At 50.6% G+C, this 27,121-nt stretch overlaps 1 protein-coding gene across 5 annotated transcripts; it reads left to right on the top strand.

Annotated features, from left to right (window-relative positions):
• Window positions 1-1,268: 1,268 nt before the first annotated feature.
• Window positions 1,269-26,955, top strand: UNK (unk zinc finger). Of its 5 annotated transcripts, none has more exons than XM_081115739.1 (16): window positions 1,269-1,530; window positions 15,328-15,498; window positions 15,884-16,060; window positions 16,218-16,348; window positions 16,850-16,985; window positions 17,381-17,498; window positions 18,462-18,546; window positions 19,413-19,555; window positions 19,942-20,142; window positions 20,724-20,789; window positions 21,260-21,434; window positions 22,309-22,410; window positions 22,562-22,750; window positions 23,803-23,984; window positions 24,520-24,789; window positions 25,539-26,955. In XM_081115739.1, the coding sequence occupies exons 1-16, from the start codon at window positions 1,313-1,315 to the stop codon at window positions 25,692-25,694; spliced, it is 2,520 nt and encodes an 839-aa protein (XP_080971865.1). In that variant the 5' UTR covers window positions 1,269-1,312; the 3' UTR covers window positions 25,695-26,955. The 5 variants fall into 5 exon arrangements, with proteins under 5 accessions (XP_080971865.1, XP_080971863.1, XP_080971864.1 ...); XM_081115737.1 differs by having other exon boundaries at window positions 15,328-15,537; XM_081115738.1 differs by having other exon boundaries at window positions 1,270-1,530; window positions 15,328-15,537; window positions 24,520-24,777.
• The last annotated feature ends 166 nt before the right edge of the window (window positions 26,956-27,121 follow it).

The raw sequence follows: 27,121 nt of genomic DNA, 5'->3' as shown, positions 1-27,121 counted from the left end.
TTTTTTTTTTTAATGAGGAAAGAGCAATCAATGTTAACTTTTTTTAAAGTATGTTTTTATTGATATTACAGAGAGAGGGAGAGAGAGAAACATCCATGAGAAAAACATTTATCAGTTGCCTCCTGCATGCCCCCTACTGGGGATCTAGCCCGAAACCCCTGCATGTGCCCTGATGGGCATCAAACGGAACCTCTTGGCTCATGGGTGCGTGCTCAACCACTGAGCCACACCAGCTGGGTGAGTATCTGTCATTCTCAAACTTTAACAATTTTCCATTCACCCCACTCCCCCTCACTCCTAAGGTTATTCGGAATGCGTTTGTTTAATGAGATGATCATTAGTTAACAAAAGCGTTAAGATACTTACGAAGAACTTTGTAAAGCTCACAGAATCAAATGCCTAGGTCTGGGGGAACTGGCTTATTTTACAAAGGCCACAAAGTGAAAAACTTAGCCCCACTGGTGGGAAGTGGGGAGGGGAGACGCATTTTCCCAAATACAAAGGCTGACATGCAGAGCAGGAAACTGAAGTGGGTTATAAATTGCAGCTCCTACTCAAACCCAGGCCCTTCCTCTGGACACTGTGTAATGCTTCTCAACACCCCTGCAACTTGCCAGTGTACCTGAGACTATTCTAGACGGAGATTAAATTCGTCCTTGGTCCCTAATGTACTGGAAACAAGTCGGTCAGGCCAGGTGTTGAGTTGAAAAGAGAACCAAATCGCGGAGTTTCGGGGTTGCTGAAGGTTTGTGGAGCACCCCAGCAGAGACGCGGGAACAGGGGATGGTGTCGCGCGGCTCTTCGTTAGCAAAGCTTTCTCCAGCAGACTTCCAGCAGGCAGACTTCCCTCCGTGCCGAGTCCCTGGTCCCGCCGCAGGAATACTGCTCGCGCACGCCAGGTGCCTGCCGCACGAGCGGAGGACACTAGACTCTTAAACGCGGCTGGGGCCGGCATCTGAACCGAGCCCAGAGTACACCCAACTCCGGAGGCGAGGTCATTATTACACTGTTGGCAGTAAAGTTACACTTGGAACTGTTTCACAGAAGTCGTTAAGGCTCCCCAGCTCTGGGCCCCATCTACTCCAGGGGCTCCAGTTTCAAGGAAAAGTACCCCTACGAAACTGGAACCGCGCTGAGAAGGAGAAACGCGGCCGAACTGCAATTCCCGAAAGCAGTCGCGGGCCCTCAGCATCCGGGACACCGTCTGCAAGGATCTCTGGGTATTGTGGTCCGATCCTTTGGCAGCAACCCTCAGCCGACGGTAAAATTCCATCCGAACCGAGGACCACAACTCCCAGCAGCCCTTGCTGCCATGCGGGGGGTCTTCACGTTCTCGTGGCGCGGCGCAGGCGCACTGGGCCCTCGGCGCGGACCGCGCAGACTGAATAATAAAAGGGGAGCGGCGAAGAGGCAGGAAGACAGGACCATGTCGAAGGGCCCCGGGCCCGGCGGCTCCGCAGCTTCCTCCGCGCCCCCGGCCGCTACCGCTCAGGTGCTGCAGGCACAGCCCGAGAAACCGCAGCACTACACGTACGTAGAGCCCCCCCCCGCCGCGCGCGCACGCCTGACGTCAGCGGCCAGCGTGAGTCACGCGCGCAGGGAGAGCGCGAGGCGGCCTCTCCCTCCCCCCCGTCCTCCTCCTCCGGCCCGGCTTAGACCGGTTCCAACCTGCTGGGGCCGGTCCCAACTGCCTCCAACTGCCACCAACCTCTGGTCGGGCTGTGGGGCGGGAAACTCGGTCTCCGGCGGCGAGCGGAGAAGGCGGGCGCTCGGGGTGCGGAGCGCACACATCTTAGGCCAGGCCTTCGAGGCCTACCTGTTCCTCAGGTCGTCACCCGCAGCACCAGGCACTTGCGGGGTTCATAAAGTCCAAGACACCACCAGGATGAGCTCCTGAGGGGCCAGCCCCGGAACCACCTATGAGTGACCCTTAGCGTGAAGTCCAGGCCCTTTTGCGCCCCTAAGGCCCGTATATTTTCCCCTTACACAGCTGACCTAAGCCGGAGTCAGGGACCCTGAGCATGATGGGGTCCGAGGGTGTCCTCAGGCACAACCCAAATGTGGCATCAGAGGGAGCGCCCCAAATGCTGACACGACAAGAGTCCAGTTGAGATGGAAAACCTCTTCTGGGAGTCTGCTCGTGTCTGAAGTGTAGGTGTCTGTCTGTCTGTCCCGGCGTTCGAAGGCACGCGAAGCAACTACCTAGCGCTAGGTTGAAAAGAGGCGGGCCCTCCGATTAAGCAAAATGTCGGTTTCCATTTTCCCCGATGAGCTCCCGAGCGGCGCCCGTCCCCGTGGGCTCCTGAGCCACGGGCGCGTTTAGGAGGATCCCCGGGTATATATATTCCTCAGGCTCGCTGGCGACTCAGAACCTCGGGGCTCGAACGGCCCGTGAGAGCCGCCTGGTGAACCGAGAGCAGGGAGCGTCTGTTGGGAGCAGAAAGAACTAAACGGAGGAGCGGTTGTCACAGAAGGAACCCCCACCGGGAAACGGTTCCTGGACGGGGGGACCATCAGCTTCAGGAAGTGTATTGGTTTCCTTGTGCGATCCTCTGCTGTTGGTTGAAGTCATTTGAAGTTTTTTCTTGACTACAGGCAGATTCCCGTTAACTGTGTAACTTTTCCCGACGGGGCCTGGCTTGGCTCGCTGGCCCTTTCCTACTGGAGTTGTCCTGTCCTGCGGGCCCTCCATTGTTGTGCTGAGATGGGCCCACCTTAGAGAATTACTGATTAGTTGGATGTTGCGGTCCATCAACAGTACGGTCTTGATGTGGAAATCTACAGACTTCCCGTAATTAGAGCTTTATAATCTCTAGTTGCTCGGATCACGTTTTTTTTCGGGGAAATGCCTATAACGTTTTGAGTAATGTGAGCCTTGGTTTCAGCGCCCTGTCTCTGCGTTGTCACTGAGTGTACTGAGCATCATGGAATTGACAGGCGAAACGAGTCAACCGCTGTGCCTAGATGAGTGTTAATATCTGAGTCTTTGGGCTCTTGACGCTCATTCGTTGAAAATCTGCCTTTCCATCCCTTGCGGGGTAAGTGCAGAGTGATCACGCCTGGCTGTTGAGGTGGCTTGTAAATCGACAGTAGTAGGTGGAACTCAGTTTGATTGTATGTGTTTCCATCTCTTTATTTTCTGTTACCTGTTCGTGTGTGTGTATGTGTGTGTATGTTTATATCTCCAAAAATCAGAGGTGGAAATCAGCTGTCTTCCTTGCTAGGTTTGTGGGCTTTCAGAAGCTGTGATGATGGGGAAAACGTCATTCCCTTGTCTTCGCAGGATTGAGGAGCAGGGAGCATGAAGCACAGATGATGACACCAGTACTACTCTTGGCTCTGATTTTTTTTTTTTTTTTTTTTTTTTTTAAGATGAGCCTATTTGTTGCTTTTGGGGGTTAGGGTTAGGATACAGGAACATTTTTATTTTTATTTCAACATTTGCTATAAAATTTTGAGCTGCCCAGCAATTTTTCATTCTCCCTTGCAGCATGAATTTCTAGAATTTGTTCCAATCTGAATATGGTCTTAGCTATTGTATGGATCCCATCATTGAATACAGATAGATATAGGCCTCTTTGTTTAAACATTTCTTTTTTTACCTGTCAAAATCTTTGTTATACATCAATTACATTAATTTTGTGTTTTTTATACCTGTATTATTTAAGATTATGTGACATGCAATGCTCTTTGCAATAATACAGAAGAAATTTGCATTAAAATTGAGTCCCACTCATCATAATGGCAGGTAGTCTTGGCAAACACAATTGAATCCACCAAAAGCAAAAGTTGTCTTCCTGTGGGCAATGTTTCCCTTCCCGTATGCCTTCTTCCCACAACTGAAGTCCTGGAGGTTGAGCCTTGCTTTTTCTAAACCAAGGATTATTCATAACATAGCTTGAAGGATAATTATTGTGTTAGTATTTTCTTTTAATCTCTTGAATAATCTTGATTTAAGGGAAACTTTGAAATAATCCTCTCAGTAGGCACTTGTGCTAGACCTGAGGAATCCGACCCCTTTAGAAAATGGTTATATCAGGATTTCCTCTGTTGAACAGCTCCAGATATGTGGTTAGCACCCTAAAGTGATAATGTGCATGTATTAGTACTCCTCCAATACACGAACCACATTGCTTGATAATTTGTCTTTTTATTTCACAAAGACTAATTTTCATCCAGGTTTATTCAGAACAAGGTCATCTTATATATTAGAAGAGTTTTATAAAAACAAATTTAAGAATGGGAAATTTTTGAGCAATTACATTCCGAAATATATCTATAAATTTAGCTAACTTTGGGCTTTTTGCTGTATGACAATTATATCCTTATTTGAGAGCCTCAAAGACGTTAAATCATTTTTGGATTCTTTCACCTGCAGTTGATTTTTTATTTCTCAAACTTCTTAATGCCGTGTGTTAAAGGAAAATGAAATTCTAGTTCCGTGACGGTTTCTTGGAGTTTTCTGGCCACTGTGTGATTTCTTGGAGGTAGACAGGATAAATACTTTATAGCTTCATTTAACCAAGTGTCATTGTAATTTAGGAGACTGTTTCCTGGGTACCTTTAAACAAGGATCATGTAGCAGTATTCCATAGATAACTATTTTGAGGCAAACTTGTTAGTTTATACATTATATAAAAGTGATGAACTTCACTTGATTGCATCTGATTGTGTTTTTAGAAAATCCAGGAAATGAACATGTATTTAAATCATTATTGCAAATTGCAATAAAATTGTAAATATATTACTAGACTACAACTTGTTGTACAGTTGGAGTCACTGGAAGTGTTGCTTAGCAACCTCAGCAAGAATGAGTTAAATTACCAATAAATATTTCTGGATCTTGTTTACCTATTTATCAAGTAGAACTAATTTCTTGCAGAACCAAAATTAAGATCTCATTGTGGCCTTCAGTCAAACCCACAAAATCCCTGTTCGTAAGTGTTAATTGCCCATGCTGAGGGTAGACTCAAGCTTAGCACCTAGTTGATATTTGCTATAATCTGAATTAATGATTAAAGTGAAGATTTGCTTAATGGTTAAGTTTTTTTGTTTTAATCCAGCTATGTTAGATACTAAAGAAGGCTTCCCCACAATCCATATGCATCTGCTTTGACTGGTGGTTTCTATCAACCTACAAAGACTGTGACTTATTGGTGAGGGCAGCTGGACAACTCTGAGAGCATCTTAGAGAAATCCATCTTGGGCACACTCTATAAAGGAACTCCTTCTCTGGAAATAACACCCCAGATAAGTGCACAAAAGCAAGACACCCTCGTGGACCTACTTCCTCCCGCTTTCAACACCCTGATGCCTGAAGGTGAGGTCTCCTTCCTGTGCGTCTTAGAAGCCATGAGCTCACTTGGGTAATGAGATCCCTGCAACAGCCATAGCACCACACATCTGCAGGTTTTCCTGCCATACCTTTGTCGAAAAATTACTATTCTCATTAGGAGAGTCTCTAGGTCAGAAGAATGATAAAAGTAAGGTTGTATGTATAGCTACATTATTTTAACTAGTGGACTGGTTTAGAAATTATTTTACCAAATGGGGCAGTATTTGCTTAATGATTAAGTTTTTGGTTTGTTGTTGCTTTTAATCAGCTATTCTTGATACTAAATGAGATTTCCCCACATATGCATTTCCTGTATTTTGAAATTGTAACTATGGACAGCTATGGTTGATCCTAGTAGATTGTCTTCCCTTCTTTTAACATCTTGGATGAATTTAGGGGACACTAATGTGTTTTGTGAAGGTGGATGTTGAATGTTTGAGTTCAGTATCCTTCTGGACAATGTAGCTTTCTTGTTTTCTTACGATATAGATACTCTATAGATTTGCTCAACCAACCATCTTAAATACCTGCTTGGGCAACAGAGATATATGTAGAGAAACTTTGGGTAAAATCAGTGCTTATGATAATAGTTATGGGGGAATATTTATGGGGTGATGGAAATGTTCTGAAATTGGTGATGGCTACACAACATGGTAACTATACTAAAAAAACACAAAGTAATGTATACTTTAAATTGATGAATTTTTATGTTGTGTAAGTGACATCTCATTTTTAAGAAAGGGTTTTTAAAAAAAAAAGTCCATGCATATGAGTCCCTACTAGTAGAGAGGCCTTAGAGCACATGGTCCCTTGGGGCTTGGCAGCATCATTCAGTATGGGAAAACCTGCAGTTTGTGGAAAGCTCCTTGGCACCCTTTTCCCAGCCTTCGCAATGGCTTAGTCCCTGTGCATCCATTCTAGTGAGAGTGCCCGTGTTGTAAGTCTGTGGAGATGCTTTTGAGATAAGAAGTGAGTACCCAGCAGATCTGAGCTTCCTGGTTGTTGGTAGTTGTACTTTATACATTGTCTCTGAATTGCCAGCTGTTACGAGGAGCAAGCATGTTTTCCCCAATGCCTTCGTAAAATGAATTGCGTTTATTTCCTGGGGGGGGGGGGGGGCAGAAGAGAAGGGTGCTGTTCTGTTAAAATGTAATAGATTCTATTCTTCAGGCATCGTGATGATTGGTTTAATGTTCACCTGGGCATTTCTTTATGGTCAGGCCATGTGTTTTAGGCATCTAAAATGTATCAGTGGCTATAATATTTTAGTTCAAATAATCACAACAACTCTTTTATTATTTCTCTATAAAATCCTTCAACTTTCACCCCTTTTTTCTTTGCCAGTGTGTAGAATTTGACAGCAGTATCAAGAGCTGAGGAGGAGGAGAAGATGGAAAGGAGTCTAGCAACTTAAAAATCTCGTAGCATTCTCTGTGAGGCGACCATTTTCCTGTTGGTGGCTCAATTTTTTAGGAGATAAAGAAGATACTAAGGCCTGTGGCAGTATCATCATGTCAGATCTCAGCTTATTGAAATGTTTGCTCCCTTCCCTTACTCTATATCACAGTTTGCCTTTTGTATTCTTAAGTTGACTCATTTGTTTCCTATTAGTACTTGAAACACCATATGGCTGCCATAAGCCCTTAACAGAATGACTTCTGATAAGGGGGGGAAGGCCCATGTTCCCACCTTCCTATGAAATTTTGGCCTATTCACAAAACTACCCCCAAGGTTTTAAATAGTATCTAAGCTTTTACTAATTTCGGTAAGAACGTTGCTATATCTTTTTGAAGTCACTTTTACTGTTAAGTGGTGCCAGGCATTTATTAGCCTGCCACTTTAGGATTTGTCTAAATTAAACCTCTCTAAACATAGCATAAATTAGAAACCTGTACTTGTATTTTCTTATTTAAAAAACCCCCAAAACTTAAATTTTACTATTGAACTGAGAATGCTTTATAATGAGTGTGTCAAGTTAATATTAAATATTCAGTAGAGTATGTTAAAGTTAACATTTGTGTTTTTATTTTTAGTGACTTTTATTTTATGGTATTATAATTATGGCCTGTCAAAAACCCCCCGATATATTCTGAACAGCTTCCACGGTCATTAATGCTTATTTGCTGCTACTCTTGTTTTCCCTTTAGCTCAGTTAAGAAAAATACAGTTAATAGCATGATGTTTAAGAGTATACTGACTCCAGACCTGGCTGTTGTGGCTCAGTTGGTTGAGTGTTGTCCCATGCACGAGAGGTCACCAGTTCGATTCTGAGTCAGGGCACATGCCCAGGTTGCGGGCTTGATCCCTAGTAGGGGGGGTGTAGGAGGCACCCGATAGTTGTTTCTCTCTTCTCATTGATGTTTCTCTCTCCCTTCCTCTATCTCTAAAGTCGATAAAAATATATTTTTTAAAAAGAGTTTTGACTCCAAGGCCAGACTGTCTGGGTTTGAAGCCCAGCTCTGCCCCTTAGCTGTGGAACCTTGGGCAAGTGACTTCCCTCTTTGTGTGTCATTTTCTGGAGGATACCAATAGTACCTGTCGCATGAGGTTGCTGTGAGGATTAAGTGAGTTAATATATGTAAAGTACTTAAAACAGTGCCTGGCACTTAGCACCTTGTCAATACCGTTCTTGCCAATATTCAAACAAGGCCCAGGTTACTGCTTTACTTGCACTACTACCTCCTTCAGGAGCCATAACCAAATGCCTTCTTTGGCCACATCCACACTAGAGTAGATTCTTCAGTTTATAGGACACACGTGGGTTAGGGCTGTCCTCAGAGCACACTCTTCTCTTATGCATCCATTTTTTCTTCAGTCACCATTTTTTGTATAGCCTCCATCAGACTGCCTGTAATCTTACATAAGGATCCACTCTCCCAGCGCCAACAACTTTGTTGTACAGAAAACCGTGTACAAAGTAACACATTGATTTAAACATAATACTAAAATGATCATCAAATTGGAGGTTTTTCAGGCCATCTGTGTAGGCAAAAACTTTGAATCAAGTCAGAGTGTTACCTAATTTAGGAAACAGTAGACCAGGGTTTTCAGTACTCACATATTCTCCAAAGCCCGTGGCGTGAGTGATGAACTCTCTCTCCTAAGTTTTACCAGTTACAGCATCCTTAGGGCAAGGGAACAGTTACAGAAAGAAGGAACCAGGGACACACAGGCCTAGTTATACATCAGCATTGTAGTTTTCATGACTCTCGTTAGTTCTTGGTGCATGGACAGCTCCGTGGAGAGTGGGAAAAATCATTTGCCAGTGAGTGGCTCCCCAACCCTAAAGCATTTGCTTACCTAAGTGCCCGTAGCACTTGTGTGAGTTCCTGCGCATGTGTCTGTCTCTGTGTTAGGATAATGCCATTCTTATTTAGGAGGTTCATAACTGGCCTTAACCACAGCTGCCCTTTGGCTAAAAGCCAGTTATGGGATGGAAGCCTGCCTTAAAGGTTCAGGCACACCCAGAAGGTCACTAGCCACTTACTTTCTAGAGAGAATGTTCAACCAGGGTCACTTCAGGAGATGTGGAAGCCAAATCTATCACTGTATGTATGGCACTTTATCAGAATTGTCCGAATATTTGCCAAGCACCGATTTTAGCTTTGTTTGGCCTCATTTTTTAAGTCATTTTTTGGCAACTTCCACTGGTGTGGTTATTGTTACAAAATTGTATGGTTTCTGGGTCATGTTTGATGTCAAAACAGAATGTGTATGTCCCTGTAAAAACTGAATTTACAACTGGTAGTAATTTACCTAAAGCTCTTCAAAAGAGAGAAAAGATTTTCAACAAATTTTAAGATATATGTATATATATCACATACACACACTTGTATGAGTAATTTAGTATTCTTAATCTACTATTTATCTGCTCTTATAATACTCTTCTTGAAGTTATATTTTATTCTCAAACTTAAAAATGAAGAATTTTTTTTTTTTTTTTTAATATATCTTTATTGATTTCAGAGAGAGAAAGGGAGAGGGAGAGAGAAAGAGATAAAAACATCAATGATGAGAAAGTTGTCATTGATCGGCTGACCCCTGCATGCTCCCGACTGGGGATCGAGCCTGCAATCCGGGTATGTGTGCTCACCTGGAATTGAACTGAGATCTCCTGGATCCTAGGTCGACACTCAGCTGCTGAGCCACGCCCAGCTGAGCAAAAATGAAGAATCTTTGATAAGCCATGAAGTATGAACTCTATGACTAAATTTCTCTTTAGGAGTATGTATGGGGGAAAAAAGTAGCCAGTAGGGTTAATGTGAATATGGAAAATAGTAGATTACAGATAAGTGTCATTTGAGCTGTTGTATACCACCATATACATTTACAAAGCTTAGGAAAGTGTAGGGTGTTTAAAGCCCATGGTTATTCATTGTATTATGCATCAGCAGGGGCTCTGCAGAAAGTTTTTGACTCTCGTATTAATAAACCATTAGGATCAATGCTGAACTTCACTCTTGTGGACTTAACCATCGTCAGTCAGTCAGTTCCTTGAGTTTTGGCCAGAAGTAGAAGCTGAATGTTCCGACATGCCCTACTATACAACAGTTTGATGGCTTAGCAGTGGTCAAGTTTTCTGGTAATTTTTTGAGTTCAGGGCTGAGATTGAAATTTTTCTGAATGAGAAGAATCATTTTCAACTACTGTTATTGAACAGTGAATGGCTTTGGAAATCAGCTTTTGCTGCAGACTTCATAATGTTTCTTAGTGAATTCACCCTAAAATCACAAGGCAAATCATCACTTATATGCAAACCTTGTATTGCAGTAAAGTCATCTTGACAACTACTGTTGTTTGACTCGTAAGTTGTCAGGCTGCCTAATACACTGTGCTATCAAAAGTTAAAGCAAAGGTGAGATCTCCATTTGCACAGAGATTTACCATGGATGTGATTGCCAAACACAGACTGCAGTCCTAGCATTTATTATGCATCTTGATATGAATGCAAAGGAAATTCCTGTATTTCAGAATCCATTTACCTGTGCATCTAAGCAGTTTACACCCACTGTTCAAAGATGAAATATGTAAAATCTTATTACAGAATTAGCTTTAACAGATGAACATGTGTAATTTTGATGAAAGGGACCTCAACCTGGCAAATGTTATCCCTCCTAAGTCCATTCTTATTAGTCAACCTGTATTACAAAAAATTGTAGCCAATTATTTTATTTTGAATTTCATCAATAAAAAGTTTGTGGAAATTTGTTTTCTCTCTTGTTATGTAAGTACCTACATAATATCCTCAGTTTGGTGTCTTGACCCTCTAAGTCTAAAATACTACCTGGTCCTTTACAGAAAACGTTTGCTGACCCTGCTCTAGTTTGTTTTGTTGGGTAGGGGAGCCAGCCAGTGCCAGCAGTCAGTGAGGCCTTGCGAAGCACCATTCTAGAGGTTGTGGGGAACTGGATTCAGATGAAAGCCTCAGTGGCCTGATCCCCGTTGCCTCTAAACTTGCATAGTGTTTCTGTCAGGCGTCTCTGATACCCTTCTGCTTGTTCAGTTTGTTCAAACCCTCCTCACGCTGCTCGCCGGAAGACAGTGAGACATTCAGACTGACGCATCTGTTCAGTCAGACACTTGGAATGGGATTTAAAGTTTAGCTGGGAATTGAGCTGGGAGCAGTTGAGCTCTTGATTTAACAGTGATATAATTTACTGATCTATTGTTGATCCCTCCTGTGTCATCGCTGTTGGTTTAGTGGGGCAAGTGATTACATTTAGATTTCAAGTACCCTGATTTTTGCTGTTAATTTCCAAAATTAAAGATAATCCAATAATGTTGAAAGATTATTTGATTTTTTTAAAAACTGGATGCCCGTATTTGATTTTAAAAGTTTTTAGAGAAAAGTATTAATAGTTTTGTAAAGCATTTTAGCAGTGTGATACATTATGATACCATCCGTGTAAAAATACTGGGAGAAAATTTACCAAAAGGCTGACATTATTAGTGGCGGGACAAAGGTTGATTTTGCCCTTTAGTGGGCATATTACTTTCATAGTAATCTTTTACATTTATAAGTAAACCACTATTAGGATAATTAATGTGATATCCTGAAAAGGAGGGAAGGATGGTTTTGATTTAAAGTCAGCCCCCATGGGGCAAGCATGAGGCTCTGCTCCTCAGCCAAGGTGAAGCTCTGACCAGTCGCAGTGTCCTCCAGGCTTTGTGGAGCCCCTCTACTGGTCAAAGGCCTGACTTTCTCTGACAGATCTTACTCAGGCCTCAGTGGTTTCTTGACTCCTCGTGGCCACAGCAGGTCACAGGCCTCTCAATGTGAAGCCATAGTCTAGGTTCATTGGCTTTTACCCTTGAGCGTGTGAGTGTATTCCTGGGAGATGGGAGTGTGAAGAGGTTAGTCCTATGGCCCTGTGTCCTGTGTCCTCTTCAAGTCTGGAGAGGGAGGGGGTGGTTGGTCAGTCTCCCCTCCTTGGTTAGACCCTAGGACTTGGTGGGTTTCCTGAGAGTGGGTTGAATTAAACATTGAGTCTCAGCCTGTTTAATTTCTTCAATCTTGTGCTGTCAAACCTTTAAAATGGAAAGATGGATTGGAACTTATTACCAGACAGTTGTGCAATTGCACTGATAATTTATGTTTCATGTCAATCCATGAAAATACAGAAGAGTAATTTATAAGTGGTTTTCTCCTTGCCTTCCGGGCACTGCACTCCTATTAGCACAAGGTTGGAGGGGGAGAGGGAGTAGGGGAAATTCGAACCCAACATTTTGGTTCCTAGGAAGTGGATGGTAAGTTCCGTTAATCACTTAAGCAAAGGGTTAGAAATGTCCTTCACCTCATTAGAGTTGGTTGGAAGTGGGCTCTCTGCTGCCTAGATGCGGTCATTCGGCCCCTTCTTTCATGAGGGCTTTTCTGCAGGCCCGGCTGCCTTATCTGCTGAGACAGGTCTGCACTGCGATGCGTCTCACGGGGGAGCAGGGTTAGGCTTTCAGCTGTCAGTGCTCTACCCTGCTGGTGGCAGCATGAAACTGCTGGTGGTGCTTTGTGGACTTGGCCCTTTCTGAGACATTCGTATTTCTTGTTACAGTCATTCGGCAAACTTGGTCACTGTACTGGGTTCTTACATGATTGCTCTCAAGGACTTTACAATCTGGTAGTGGAGGAAAAGATACAGGCTTTTAACATGCAGTGCAGGGTAAGAGCAAAGAAGTGTCTAGAGCAAGTGCTACGGAAATTTAGGGATGATAACTTTTAGCTGGTGACAAGGGCAGGAGGGGAAGCAAGAGGTCCAGGAACGCTTTATAGAGATGGTGGCATCAGAAGATTCATACCATTGAATTCAGCATTGAAGGATTTCTACAGGAAAGGAAGGGAATGCGAGCAAAGGCAGGGAGGGAAGTTAAAGCTCTGTTTGCAGGGACTCCAGTTTTACTGGCTGGAATGGAGAGGAATCCAGCGAAATGGGGCTGGAAAAATATACAGAGCCAGACGTGTAGGGCCTGGACTGCCAGGCCGAGTAGTTGGTGCTTAACAGTGGCTACTGGGAGAAGGTGAAGACTTTTAATAAAGTGAGAATTAAATTGGGCTCTAGGAAGAATAGTGAGCACTGTGCAGGGTAAGCTAGACAGGGGAGAGCCTGGAGCAAAACAGTTTACTAAAAGGAACCAGGTCCCTGGCCCATGGCAGTGGGAGTGGAAATGAAGAGGCTTAAAATGATGTAATTTGTTGCTTCTGTGTCTGTCCTCTGGCACCCCTGCCAGCTGGGCCCCTGTGGAGCCCTGGCATCCACATAGGGCACTGTGGACATTGCTGCCCCAAAGAAGCAGGCTCTCCAGGACCTCTCTTTCTCCAGCAGGACAGACTGAGCTGAAAGTCAGGATGACCATGTCCTGAGTTCTTCCCTGACTGCCTCCCTGGGTGTTCACTGAGGCACCGACACCAAGCAGACAGGCACCACTCTTAGGGCGGCCAGACTTAGCAAATGAAAGTACAGGATGCCAGTTAGATTGGAATTTCAGATAAACAATGGATAATCTTATAGCATGTCCACAACATCTTTGGTTTATCTGAAATTTCGTTTACCTGATATCCGGTATGGGATCTGACAGTCCTAACCTCATTCTCTGTTCCTGGCCCTGGGCTCGCCTTCCTTCTCTTACTTCCTACCTGTTTCCTCCTGAGTTAGCCTCCTAGTGGGTCAAGAGTCAGGTTGGGTACGTACTGCCCCAAAGGGGTCAGCCTAGTTTGGGGAATGGATGTCACAAGTCAGTGCTAGGGTTTGGTACTTGTGTCCAGCATGAGGTGCAACGTTCTGTCTAAGCAGACAGAGAGGGAGACAGGAAGACCTTGTGTCCCAATGCCAAAGGGGACAGGAGAGCATCGGGCCCTAGGGAGCCTTCCAGGTTTCTACCCAGTGTCTCAGAATGTCCCTGGAGCCTGGCGACGATATCTCTGAAGTGGCTCCTCCTGCACCTCACTGCATCCACATTTCCCCTTTCTGGTTCCTCTCCTATCCACTCAACATCCCAACAGGGTACTTGGAGCTCGTGACCCAGACATACAGTTTCTAAGTTCATACTGTTCTCTGTGCCTAAAACACCCACATTCTCCACCCACTAGCACCTCCCTTCCCTTTCCCCTTCCTCTGTCTCAGCCTGGGTCAAGGGTCCTGACTCTGGGTTCCCAAGGAACCCTGAGCAAACCCTTCCACACTTGAGTGATTCCACCTGCTATTGGTGTCTCTCCCATGAAAATGGGGCTTTCATTAATGTCCTCATTTCTCACTGCCATGCCTGCACCTAATAGGTGCTCAGTAAATATGTGCTAAGTGAACACCAGGCCTGTTTGGAAGCCTCACTTTACAACCCATTTGTGTTCCCCAGGGAGCACCCAGCTCCAGCACCCACACACCCGCACGCTTCTCCGCACTTCAAGACTGGGCGGGTTTTCCAGCACTTTTCATTAGCATTATAGAAAACCTATCTGGAAACTCTCAGCCCAGGACTTACCTGTCCCCACACCTTCCATATGCCCAGAGTAGTGAGGCAGGAGCCAAAGATGCGGGCTGGGCCCTCTGGCCTTTGTCCCATGTCCTCCAGCCCCAGGTACTGCTCCTTCCACACTCCCTTCTTCACATAGCCTTCTGCACCTTCTAGAAGCCTCCTCCTCGCTGGCATCAGATGCTCTCTATCGAGCCATTTGTTGCCTCACTGTTAGGGCATGAGGGGATGAATAGAGACTGCGCCACTGCCTGTTCCCTGTGGGGCAGGGGGCAAAGCTAAGAAACCCTCCACCTAGACACAGAGTGAAACAGAGTGTGGATGATGTGTTTTTTAACGGTATAAATGAACCTGGGCCCTCCACTGGGTGATGCATGGGAGAGGAGTTTGGGAGATGTCTTGGCCCTTACATGCAGAGCAAAGGAGAGAGACAAAGGTTCGGAGGAGGCCAAAAGGACAGACAGAGTACCAGGTCCCCAGGTTAGTCAGTGCTAGCAAACATCTCTGAGAGGAGGTAGGTACACAGGACAGTAATATCTGAGTCAGTAGTCAGGGGGGTGCCTTGTGACTTGGGCTTTCAGCTCTGGAGCAGCAGCCTCCCTGACCGTCAACCTGGGGCCCCAGCACTGGCCCTGGGATAGACAGATGAGGCCCCCAGGAACTGGCAGGCAGACCTGGGCAGCAGAGAACCTGCAGGAAGTCTGAAGGAGGCTCCTCATGCTCTTGTTTGCATCCCTTTGCTGGAAAACCTCAGGGAGGGCTCCAAGGACAGGCCACTGATTAAGCCCTCCACTGGTCACCGAGGCAGACAGCTGGCTGCTGAGGGCCCTGGTGGTCCATGGTTCCAGCCCTTCAGACTGACTTAGGACCTGGGCATTGGGAGGGATCCACAGGCTGAGGTCCAGCCTTTGTTCTGGGCCTCTCCTGGTATCCCCATGAAACCATCACCCCAGAGCAGGACCAGCTTCTTGCTAGGAAACAAGGGGCTTCACTCTCCGCTCCTGGCCTACCCTACATGGGGGCTCTCCCTGCAGGTACCTGAAGGAATTCCGCACGGAGCAGTGCCCGCTCTTTGTGCAACACAAATGCACTCAGCATCGGCCCTACACCTGCTTCCACTGGCACTTCGTGAACCAGCGGCGCCGCCGGTCCATCCGCCGTCGGGACGGCACGTTCAACTACAGCCCCGACGTCTACTGCACCAAGTACGATGAGGCTACCGGCCTCTGCCCGGAGGGCGACGAGTGAGTGCCCCCAGCCTGCCTCAGAGGAGCCCCACATCTCCTGGGTCAGATGCCCTAGGCCAGCAGAGTCTGAGCAGCCAGCCTGAGGCTGCTTTGGGGGCCACTGGTGCAGCCTTGCCCGCCTTCCTCAGACCCCGCCAGTCTCTGGGGGAGGCCCCTTCTCTTTTTCCCACTTGCGGGGACCCCTACACAGGCCTTCCCTCTGCTAAGCCTAAAGGCTATATCTGAACCCAAGTGGCTCCCACCATCAGTGCTCTGTCTGGTCATAGGGAAAGGGCGGGGGCTGGGAGCCCAGGCTACAGGGACACAGTGAGTGACACCCCCTACTCCCATTTCCATGTTTCAGGTGCCCATTCCTGCACAGGACCACAGGGGACACTGAACGCAGGTACCACCTGCGTTACTACAAAACTGGAATCTGCATCCATGAAACAGACTCAAAAGGCAACTGCACCAAAAACGGCCTGCACTGCGCTTTTGCCCACGGGCCCCATGACCTCCGCTCACCTGTCTACGACATCAGGTGGGCTGGATGCCACACTGGGCTGATGGCTGTGGGCCGGGGTGGGGGCCTGGCTGCTGACATGGTGAGTACTACACATGGAGTGCAGGGCTGGCACTCTGGTTCCTTCCTCCTCATGCCCCTTCCCCGCTCTTTCTGTCTTCTCCTCTCCTCCCAGGGAGCTCCAGGCCATGGAGGCCTTGCAGAACGGCCAGACTACAGTGGAAGGCAGCATAGAGGGTCAGTCCGCTGGGGCCGCAAGCCACGCCATGATAGAAAAGATCCTTAGTGAAGAGCCACGATGGCAAGGTAAAGATGGCCACACAGATGGCCAGCCCCTCTCACCAGACGTCTGTCCTTACCCCGCTCCTGCCTAGAGCTGTCCTAAGGACTTGGCTCACCACCACCTCATCCCACCTTACATCCAGCCAGGCACAGCCCTGTCATTCGGGGCCACTTCTAGGGGAGTTCCCCAGACATACCTTGCCTGCTATCATCATCCCAGGTGCACCCCAAATTTCTCAGGGGGCTTTCACTCATATGTACTTGTGCATTTATGTAAGTGCATGTACATGTGCTCTCGAGCCTCCCATGGGCACCCTTTTTACCCTGTGAGCTATGAGTATCCCCAGTGAAGGACAGCATCTACCCTACTCTGTCCTAGGTTATCTCAGTCTTGACTTTGGCCCGAGAAAAAGTGGCCCTGCTCATACATCTCACAGGAGCCTCAGCTCCTAGACCCCTTTCAGTGGCTTCTCCTTCCCCTTCCCCCCACCCCACCTGCCTGACCCCTGCCTCTGGCCCGTGCAGAGACTGCCTACGTGCTGGGGAACTATAAGACGGAGCCGTGCAAGAAGCCCCCGCGGCTGTGCCGCCAGGGTTATGCCTGTCCCTACTACCACAACAGCAAGGACCGGCGGCGGAGCCCCCGGAAACACAAATACAGGTCTTTTGCCCAAATAGGGCCACCATGGGAGAAAGAGGTAGCAGGGATGGGTCACAGCAGTGGCTGCTTTCACTGCTCCTGGAGGCAGGGAGGCCCAGGGACAAGGGAATGGCAGGAAAGGAGGAAATAGGGTCTGACGCTCTCTGGGGCCCCTCAGCTCTAATCCAGATGGGCATCTGCTAGGGCTGAGCCATGGTGTAGGAAGTAGTGGTGGTTATGGCCCAGCTGTCCTTGGGCTGCGTGATGCTCAGTGGGAGGACCTGGCTGGCGGAGCAGAGCTGGGCCTGAGCAGCAGAGCCCACTGCTGGTCTGTGGGGCAGGGATCTAGCTGGCATCCCTCACATCCTGACCTGTCTCTCTGGCATCCATGTGACCCCACCCTCTCATTGGACCAGGTCATCTCCATGTCCAAACGTGAAACACGGGGATGAGTGGGGAGATCCTGGCAAGTGCGAGAATGGAGATGCCTGCCAGTACTGCCACACCCGCACGGAGCAGCAGTTCCACCCGGAGGTGGGCCTGGGACTGGGCCTGGCCTTTCAGGGGGTGGGTGGCCTTACACAGCCTCTTTGGGAAGCAAGGCAGAGCCCACCCTGACTCCATCCTGGAAGAGGGATTTGGAGCCACAGGCCCCCAGACAGGCAGGACCTAAAGGAGCCCTGCCCCTTAAATTGGTAACTTCCCTTGTTCTGAGCCCATGCTCATCAAGCAGCCCCCTGCTCCCATTCTGTTTCCCCCAGGCCTGCTGACAGAGAGGGCATAGATTGGCCTAGCACCCTGGCCGTTCTGGGTTTTGCATCATGAGTTGTGTTTACAATCCAGTGACATCTGGATAAAAAAATAAGAAACAGTTGTCCTGAACAGTTGTCCTGTTCCAGACCAGAGCCTAGCAGACCAGCAGCCTCCCTGAAACAGTTTCCCCGCTTGCTGGCTCCATGGTGTGGCCTTGAGCCATATCAGTGTGCTGAGATCTTGTGTAGGGTACATGGAGGCACAAGCTGTCCCGTCGCCTGGTTCCATGGAGCCCGGGACACCCTGAGATAGACACCTGGACAGACTACCTTATGTGGGCTACGAACAGTAGGGTGGAAAGTTAGACCCAGCGTAGGTCCCAACCTAGATCCCAACCCAGGATGCCCTATGATTTTGGCTCTTTTAATGCCCAGAGGCACATTCAGAGGCCACAGCCCTGGCCAAGACCCTGAGTGGAGAGTGGCATAGACAAGATCCTTTGAGGGCTGAATCAGGGCTGGTTGGACTTCTGAGCCCAGAAGGGAGGGCGTCCTCGGTATGGGGGTGGCAGTGTCTGCTTCAGGAGTTTGAGTAGGAAGTTGGTAGGGAGAAACCTGGGGAAGCGGTGTGGAATGGGGAGGAGAAAAGACATTAGTAACCTAACATGCCATGCTGAAGGCAGCCTGCCTGCCTGTCCCTCTCTGCCCCAGCCTGACCCTCCTCTGCTCCGCCCTGTCCCTCCAGATCTATAAATCCACCAAGTGCAATGACATGCAGCAGTCGGGCAGCTGTCCCCGAGGACCTTTCTGCGCCTTCGCCCACATAGAACGTAAGCTGCCCCCCTTGTCCTGAGGCAGCATGCTTGCCACCCTTCCCTCCCGCCACCTCTGCTCAGGCTCAGGCAGGGGAGGCGCCCGCCCAGAGCCCGCTAGGCAGATCCCAGCAACCACCCCTGCCACATGCATGGCAGGCATCACTAACTGAACGTGGCGCTCTGCCCTGCTGAGCCCTGCTGAGAGCAGAACTGTTCACTCAAAATATGTCATTTTAGATATTCTAGTAACCACAGTAAAATAAAGCAAGAGGAACAGGTTTAATTAATTTGAACAATATATTTGTATTTAACCCATTACAAAATAATATCATTTCAAAGTAATCCATATAGAAAATCACCAAGATATGTTACTATTTTTTTTCAAACTGTCATTGAAAGCTGGGGTGTAAGTCACAGCCACTGTGCTGGCTGCCCTTCACCCTTTCCCAAGCTAAGACCTTCTCTCTGGGGTTAGAGTGACAAATACATTGAGGGCCCTGTGAAGGGGAAGCGTATTCTTGGCACAGAGATGGTCCCCGGCCTTGAGCACTGGGACCACCAATGGAGGCAGCACAGAGAACTGACTCATGGCTCAGGCTTCAGAGTCGTACAGATCGGGATTCAAGTCCCAGCTCTTCAGTTCCTAGCTCTGTCGCCTTGGTAGACTTACCTTGCCTCTCTGTGCCTCAGTTTCCTCATCTATACAATGGGAACCATGCCTTACTTATGTCTTCCAGTCATTGGGAAGATTCATAGTGAATACAATTTGTACATGATGTTAACAGAAATAGGTGGAAGCTTCCCTTTATGTACAGGGGATGAGAGACCAGGTGCATGTCTGGCTTGGGAGCCTGTTGACACCCTGCTACTGTCTCTTGCAGAGCCGTCCCTCAGTGATGATCTGCAGCCTTCCTCAGCCGTGTCCAGCCCCACTCAGCCGGGTCCCGTCTTGTACATGCCATCTGCTGCCGGAGACTCGGTGCCCGTGAGCCCCTCCAGTCCACATGCCCCTGACCTCAGCACCGTACGTGTCTGTCCAGGGGCGGGTGGGCACCACACCTACCAGGAGCCGGCACCTGCCTCTCATTCCCCTCACCCTCTCCGCCTGTGTTTGGGGAGGAGGACATGGGTTCTTTTCTCTGTCAGAAGTGGGTTGTGGGTGGGCTTAGTGTCCCCAGAGCCTGCGATAGCCTGGGTAGCACTGGTAGAGGGGACAAAGCCTTCTGTTACCCTCAGCCCCCAGCCCCACACACGATTTCCTCATGAGGTTCTGGGGGGTTGCTGCCCACTGGCAGGTGGAATGGATGCAAGGCCCTCGCTGAAGAAGCTCCTTCTGAGGCGGGACTGGAGGGTGGGCCGTGCCCCAGCCTGCATTTTGCCCACCAGCCCACTCCCCTCCCTTCTCTGCAGCTCCTCTGTAGAAATAGCAGCCTAGGCAGCCCGTCCAACCTCTGTGGCTCCCCCCCGGGCTCCATGAGGAAGCCCCCGAACCTGGAAGGCATTGTCTTCCCTGGGGAGTCTGGCCTCGCCCCTGGCAGCTATAAGAAGGCTCCCGGCTTTGAGAGGGAAGACCAGGTGGGAGCCGAGTTCCTGAAAAATTTCAAATGCCAGGTAAGGGATGAGACGGGCAGCCCAGTGAGATTGGCCTTGTCCATGGAGGGCTGCCCTATTGTGGGCAGCGTGACCAGGCGCTAGGAAGCCCCTGTCCTCAGCATCTCCAAGACTGAGCAGAGTGCGTAAGGCCAGCCCATTTTATAGATGAGGACAGTAATGCTGGAGAGGCTGAGCACCTCACCCGGTGTCACAGAGCTATTGATGGAGGAGCAGGGTGCCTGCCTTGGCCTTCCTACCCCACACCACGTCTTTTCCCTGCCCTATGCTGCCTTGATGTGGCAGGGCCGTGGGAGCAGGACACAGGCTATTGCTGACTGGGTTTACCTGAGGCTTGGAGTCACCAGGAAGACAGGAGCAGCCCCCTTGGTTCCTAGGCTAGGGAAGGGAGTAGAGATATGGAGGGAGAGCAGGGTGCATGCGTGTGAAGGGGGAATGCAGGTGTCTGCCCCCAGCCTGGCCTGTGGTACCTGCAGCCCCAATGAGCCATGGCAGGTGGATGATGCTTGGGAGGACTCCTGGACTCAGAAGCCCTCCCTAGCACCACATTCATCTCCTGTTCTCTGATCTTTCTCTCTCAGGCCAAGTTAAAACCCCACTCACTAGAGCCCAGGAGTCAAGAGCAGCCTCTGCTTCAGCCCAAACAGGTACCAAACTCTCAGCCCCCTTCTGGCACCTACTGTGACCAGGCCAGGCCCACAGAGAGTGGGAGGCATGCTTTCCCTACAAGCTGAGGGCAGGACTAAGATGGGCACAAGCCCTAATCCAAAGAGGGTGGGTCAGGCCCTGGAGCCCCTCACCTCCTAGACTCACTCAATAGTCCGTCAAAAAATATTTACTGAGCGTCTACACTGTACCAGGCACTGGACTCACTTCTCCCTTCCCCTAGACGAGATTGTAGAGGTGAGGGGGACCTGCAGCCTCCAAACCACACCCCTCCAACACCAGTCTTTCAACTAGGTTGGAGTGGGTGGGGCCCTATCTAGGCAGCATGGGGGCAACCAGACCAGGGCTGGGATGCCTCATTTCCTTCTGTCCCACCCAGCCCTGATCTCCAGCCCCTGCCGTGGCCTCCTGGGCCGGCATCCCATTGCCTCTCCTCACTCTCTCGTTGCAGGACATGCTGGGCATCCTCCCCGTGGGCAGCCCCCTGACCTCAAGCATCTCTTCTAGTATCACCTCTAGCCTGGCAGCTACTCCCCCCAGCCCCGCGGGCACCAGCAGCATCCCTGGCATGAATGCAAATGCTCTGCCCTTCTACCCCACCAGCGACACGGTCGAGTCAGTCATAGGTAATTCAGCCGTTTCTTTTACCAAGTCTATGCCTGGATCTGAACTCAGAGACACTGAGTCTCTGGAGTGAGACTTGACCCAGCGTACTGGTGACTTTAGACATCTGACTTGGGGGTCAGGGGGTAGGCATTCTTGGCCTCTGAGCTAAAGAGGAAACAAGCCCAAGGTGTAGGGCCAGTACTAGCCCTTAGAGCAAAGTAGAGATACCTCTTCCCCTGGGCGAGTGCAGTTTTATTCTACGACATGCATCCTCAGCGCCCACTCATTCCTCAACTAGGTTTCCTTGTGCGGTGAATAATCTACACAGTTGTCCCCAGAGTTCCTGGTCATCAGAAGCTAACATTCTTCCCTTTCAGCAGTCATTGAGGGGTGCCACTTTGTGCTGGTTCTAGTGTAGAGACTGGGGTTACAGACATGAAGACATCAGGGAGGGACACTGTTCCCACCCTCCTGGTCCAGTTCAGCAGAGAGTAGTGCACATTTGTCGAGCACCTACTATGCGTTAGCCCCTGAAGGCCCAGAGACGAGCCTGTCCTCAGTGAGCTCAGAGATGAGACATACGGACCATACATCAGGAGATAAGACCCCGTCAGAGGCAGGAACCCTGGACTGGGACCCGATTCCCCCAGGGTGTCAAGGAAGGCTTCAGAAAGGAGAGCCAAGGAGCTGGACTGTGCTAGGCAGTGTCAGGCTGGTGTGACAGAAGAGCAGCCCAGTCCCAGGCAGAGGCTTGAGAGAGGACTGGTGCAGTGCGTCTTGGGCATGAAGATGAGGTGGGGGCAGGAGATGAGGCGTAAAGGGCAGGTGGGTTCAAGAGGTGAGGCCTGGAACTTTGGGAGGCTGAGGGGCTCAGACCTGATTGCTCTGTTCTAGAGTCTGCCCTGGATGACCTGGACCTCAATGAGTTTGGGGTGGCTGCCTTAGAGAAGACTTTTGATAGCAGCACAGTGCCCCACCCAGGCAGCATCACAATAGGTACTGGGCTTTGGGTGGCTTGGGTTGTGTGGGCAGGCTCCTAGGGGTTTGCCGGGCTCAGCGCGGGCAGATGGAACAGTCCCCTGCTTGTGTGGCCCCACATGGCTTCCCTGTCCTCACTTGGGCCCGCCCTCCTGGGCCTCTCTTGCAGGTGGCAGTTTGCTGCAGAGCTCTGCACCCGTGAACATCCCTGGCTCCTTGGGAAGCTCTGCCTCTTTCCACTCAGCATCCCCATCCCCTCCTGTCAGCCTCTCTTCACATTTCCTGCAACAGCCCCAGGGCCACTTGAGCCAGTCAGAAAACACGTTTTTGGGAACCTCAGCATCACATGGATCTTTGGGTAAGAAAGGGTGTGGCTCACCAAGACCTGGGATAGGAACCTGAACTTTGGAAAGTGCCTTTGGCTTCTTTGTCCACGGCCAGAGGCAGAGCAGAGCAGAGGCTAGAGTAGGGGCCCTGGGGTTAGAGGTGAGTCAGGTCCCTGTCCCATGATTCCCTTAGCTTTGTGATCCTGGACAAGTGACTTAGCCGCTCTGTCTTAGTTCCTCCTGCTGTAAAATGGGTATAGTGGCAGCACCCACCTCATAAGGTGGTTGTGAGGCTTGAATGAAGTGCTAGGCACTGGGCCAGTGCACAGTGAGAAGTGGTGGCTCAGAGCCTCCAGGGCCTGGGTCTGCTCTTCGTGTCAGTGTGGTGGTTCTGTCTTAAATCCATTTGGTTCCGGAGCATTCTGGCTGGATTCATGGGAAAGGAAGCAAGAAAGAAATCACTAGAAAAATGTGGTGGCAGAATGAGCCAGAGGTGGATATGGGTCCTGTTCTGGAAGATAGGACTGCCCTGAGGGCCACAGAGCAGGGGCCACACAGTTCCAGCGAACGTCTGGGGAAGGGGTGAGTGGGTGAGGTGCATGAGCGTGCCGCATAGCAGACTGGAAAGAAGAGGCAGTGGGAGTTAGCCTGACTGTGTGCTGGCTCCACCACTTACTGTCATAAAACGAGGTGGACCCAGGGCTCCTCCTGCTCCAGCTCTGCCATCATCTGAAGCCCTGGCCTGTCCTTTCTCCTGAATCTCCTCCTGGCCCTCACACCAGGCTGCATGAAGGCTCCCTCTGTCTCGCTCCCTCTGTCTAGCCTACAGCCACCATCACAAATGAGCACCCTCACAGACTGCTCTCCCTACAGCACTCCCCAGGCCCCTGAGTCACCCCATTTTGCAGATGAGGATGTTGAGACACGCAGTTTAAGTGGCAGGTGGCACCACAGTAGGTCTGACCCAACTCCAGCCCGACACTGCTCGAGCCTGGCACAACAGCCCCTGGGCACCCCTGGCAGGGCCGGGCCAGGCCAGGTAGGACCCTCCAGAGTGCTGACATTCCTCCCCTTCCTGGGGCAGGTCTGAACGGAATGAACAGTAGCATCTGGGAGCACTTTGCTTCTGGGAGCTTCTCCCCAGGCACGTCCCCTGCCTTCCTGTCAGGGCCGGGGGCTGCCGAGCTGGCCCGGCTTCGGCAAGAGTTGGATGAAGCAAACAGCACCATCAAGCAGTGGGAAGAGTCCTGGAAGCAGGCCAAGCAGGTACTGCGCTCCCATGCCTCCCCTCCCCAGGGCCTCGTGGCATCCAGCTCATGCCCCTCACACACACGGACAGGGGGCGGGGGGAGGCCAGGGGTCCTGGAGAACAGAGCAGAAGCTCAGTTTTGTTCTCTTTCCCTGTCAGGACCCTGGGGTGGCTGGTGTTTAAGACCTGGAACTCTGTGAGCTGTTCACATGTCTAGTCCCAGAGCAGGAGAGTCCCTGATCTCCTAAGAAGCCTTGACTCTCCAGGGCTCACATCCAGGGTTCTAGGTTCTGAGATGGGCCCTCTGTCCAGGGGCAGCCATGCTGGGGCCCAGCCCCCCTCCCTGCCCACGGAGGGTCTCTTGCAGGTCCTGAAACCTCTCTTCTCTGCAGGCAGCATCAGCTTCCTCCCCGCCCCCTCCCCAGACAGCTGACCCAGCTCCCCAGCAGGCCCCGCAGCCACCCTGGCTCATACAGGCTCCCAGAGACACACTCGCAGGGGGCAGGGGGGCAGCGGGCCATCGTGACAAGGTGCTGCGTGTTCGGCCCACAGGCTTGTGATGCCTGGAAGAAGGAGGCAGAGGAGGCCGGTGAGCGAGCCAGCGCGGCGGGCGCCGAGTGTGAGCTGGCCCGGGAGCAGCGGGACGCACTGGAGGTGCAGGTGAAGAAGCTGCAGGAGGAGCTGGAGCGGCAGCACTCAGGCCCCGACCCGCAGGCCTTGCCTGCCTTCTCCGACCTGGAGGCCCTCTCACTGTCCACTCTCTACTCCCTCCAAAAGCAGCTGCGGGCCCGCCTGGAGCAAGTGGACAAGGTCAGCCAGGAGGTTAGGGGAACCCTGGGGGGGTATAAGTGGCCACAGCCAGTGTTTGGACTCTGGTGAGCCCACACTGCTCCAGGGATGGCCATCCTCCTTCTGAGAGCCTCTGCCCAGCAGCTGGGCCAGCACAAGATGCTGGCTGCCAGAGGGGAGCTAGGAAGAGAGAGTCCCTCATTGGGGAGGTGAGAAAGCAGGAGGTGGGTCCATGCCCACCCCAGCACTTTTGAGGGCAGGCGTGACCTAATTCGCATCCTGACAGCTCATTCTCTGAGCTTTGCATGAACCAGCAGACGTTCCAGAATGGTTAGGTCCCCAGGGCTACTCTGTCTGCATTCCTAGGTGACCAGCTGGGCCCCAAGGAAGCCTCGTACAGTGGAAAGAGAATTCTTAAGGCAGCAAAGTCTCAGGTGGCCACTGCCCTCTTTAGGCCCCGTTGTTCTCATTTGGGGACCTGGGGTCACTACAAGATCAGTGTGGGAGATAGCCCTCCGGATGGGGCTGCAGAGCAGCCTGGCCCTCCCCTCCCCCAGGCTCTGACTCCTCACACTCAGCCCACAGCCAAAGCCGGAAGCAGAAATGTGGAGCCTTGAGGTGATCAGCCTGACCCTGACCCTGCTCTCCCTGTCAGCTGGGGCCTGTGAGCATGACTCGAGCGCTGCGCCTCAGTTTTCTCCTCCCAAGGGGCTGAAGCGAGAGTTAAGAAACCTTTCCGACCCCAGGCCAGGCCAGTGACCACGATATCGCTTCCCCCGCAGGCCGTGTTCCACATGCAGTCGGTGAAATGCCTTAAGTGTCAGGAGCAGAACCGAGCGGTGCTGCCGTGCCAACACGCTGTGCTGTGCGAGCTCTGTGCCGAGGGCAGCGAGTGCCCCGTCTGCCAGCCTGGCCGGGCCCACACCCTCCAGTCGTGACCCTGCAGGCCCGGCCCTGGCCTGGCTCAGATCTTCCCACCTAGGACTTTTTAAAGTATATATATGTATGTATGTATGTATGTATGTATGTATGTATATGATTATGTATACATTTCTGTGTGTGCAGGTGTGCGTGGGCAGCCAGTGTGTGACAGTGTCTGTGTGTATATCTGTGTATAGATATAGACACACACTTTAAAGAGACTTACCAAGCACTTTTTAAAAGAAGAAACTATTTTGCAGTCCTCCCCGAGCCCGCTCCCTACCTTTCCCACTTTCCCTTCTTCTCCCACCGGCCTTTTGGCAGGGAATCTGTTTCTGTCTCTTTTTTATATAGGAACTAACTATTTTTAACTTCTTGGGGCCTAAACAGGGAAGGGTGGGAAGCTAAAAGGGGCCACCGGGAGGGGACAAGCCTTCAGGGCAGGCCCTGTTCACCCACCTCCCCAGGCCAGGGCCGGGCCAGGGTTTGGAGGCCCAGGTAGACCTGGTTCCCAGCTGTGAGGCCTGAGGGGGGTGCTGGGGCTCCAAGTCAGCCTAGCTCATAGGTTTACCAAATGTGTATTTAGTTCGGGGCTGGCAGGCCCAAGTAGCCCCACTCCCAACCCCGGGCCCTTGAAGCCCCTCGAGGGTCAAGGCCCAGGAGTTCTACCCCTCAGGTTCCTGAGGCAGGGGGCTGCCTCAGTCCTCTCCCCTGGGTTCCCAGAGCAGCCTCCCTGGCCCCAGGGCCACCTACCAGGCTGGCACTGCCCTCTCCGTTCCCCCTCCTTCTGGCACGGCCCCCCCCCTTCCCCGTGCTCTCCGCCCCCTCCCTCTGGCAGCTAGCAGGGCAATTGGTAGGGAGGAGCTGCGGACTGTGAGGACCAGGGGGGCTCAGGCCCTGCCCTCCTCACCAGGAGGGGCTCCGTATGCATTCCTTGGTGCTCTCTGAGTGCAGCTGACGTCTTGCCCCGTTTGGAGCGGACGCCTGTGTGCATGTGTGTGCGTGCCTGTCCGATGTATAGTGTGTCTTAGCTTCCATTTTAAAAATTGTTCTGTACAGAGAGATGCAGTGGGGTGGGAGGGCGGAGTGGGCGGAGGGAAGCCACCCCACTACCAGTGCTGGGTGTCTGGGGTGGGAGCAAGAGGGCTGCCGAGGGACTGGCCCCAGCCCCCCCTTGTGCTCAGCACAAAAGGGCTTTCAAAATTAAGTGAAAACTTTTTTTTACAAAAATACAAAAATCAACAAAGCTCCGAAACTATTAAAAATAAAATATGAAGTTGCAGTAGTAGCTTGTTTGCATGGGGTGAAGGGAGTGGGGCCCCAGATGAGAGTCTCTGAAGGACGAGGCAGGCCAGCTCAGCTGTCAGCCCAGGCTCCGGCCCCACCTGGGCTGGGAGCTCTGCCTCTGCCGAGGACACAGCTTGTGCACCCACCCCTGAGCTGT

Source organism: Miniopterus schreibersii, assembly GCF_964146895.1.
Source record: "Miniopterus schreibersii genome assembly, chromosome: 16".
Classification (NCBI taxonomy): Eukaryota; Metazoa; Chordata; class Mammalia; order Chiroptera; family Miniopteridae; genus Miniopterus; species Miniopterus schreibersii.
Note: the sequence above shows the minus strand (reverse complement) of the source record. Positions and strands in the feature narration are given on the sequence as shown.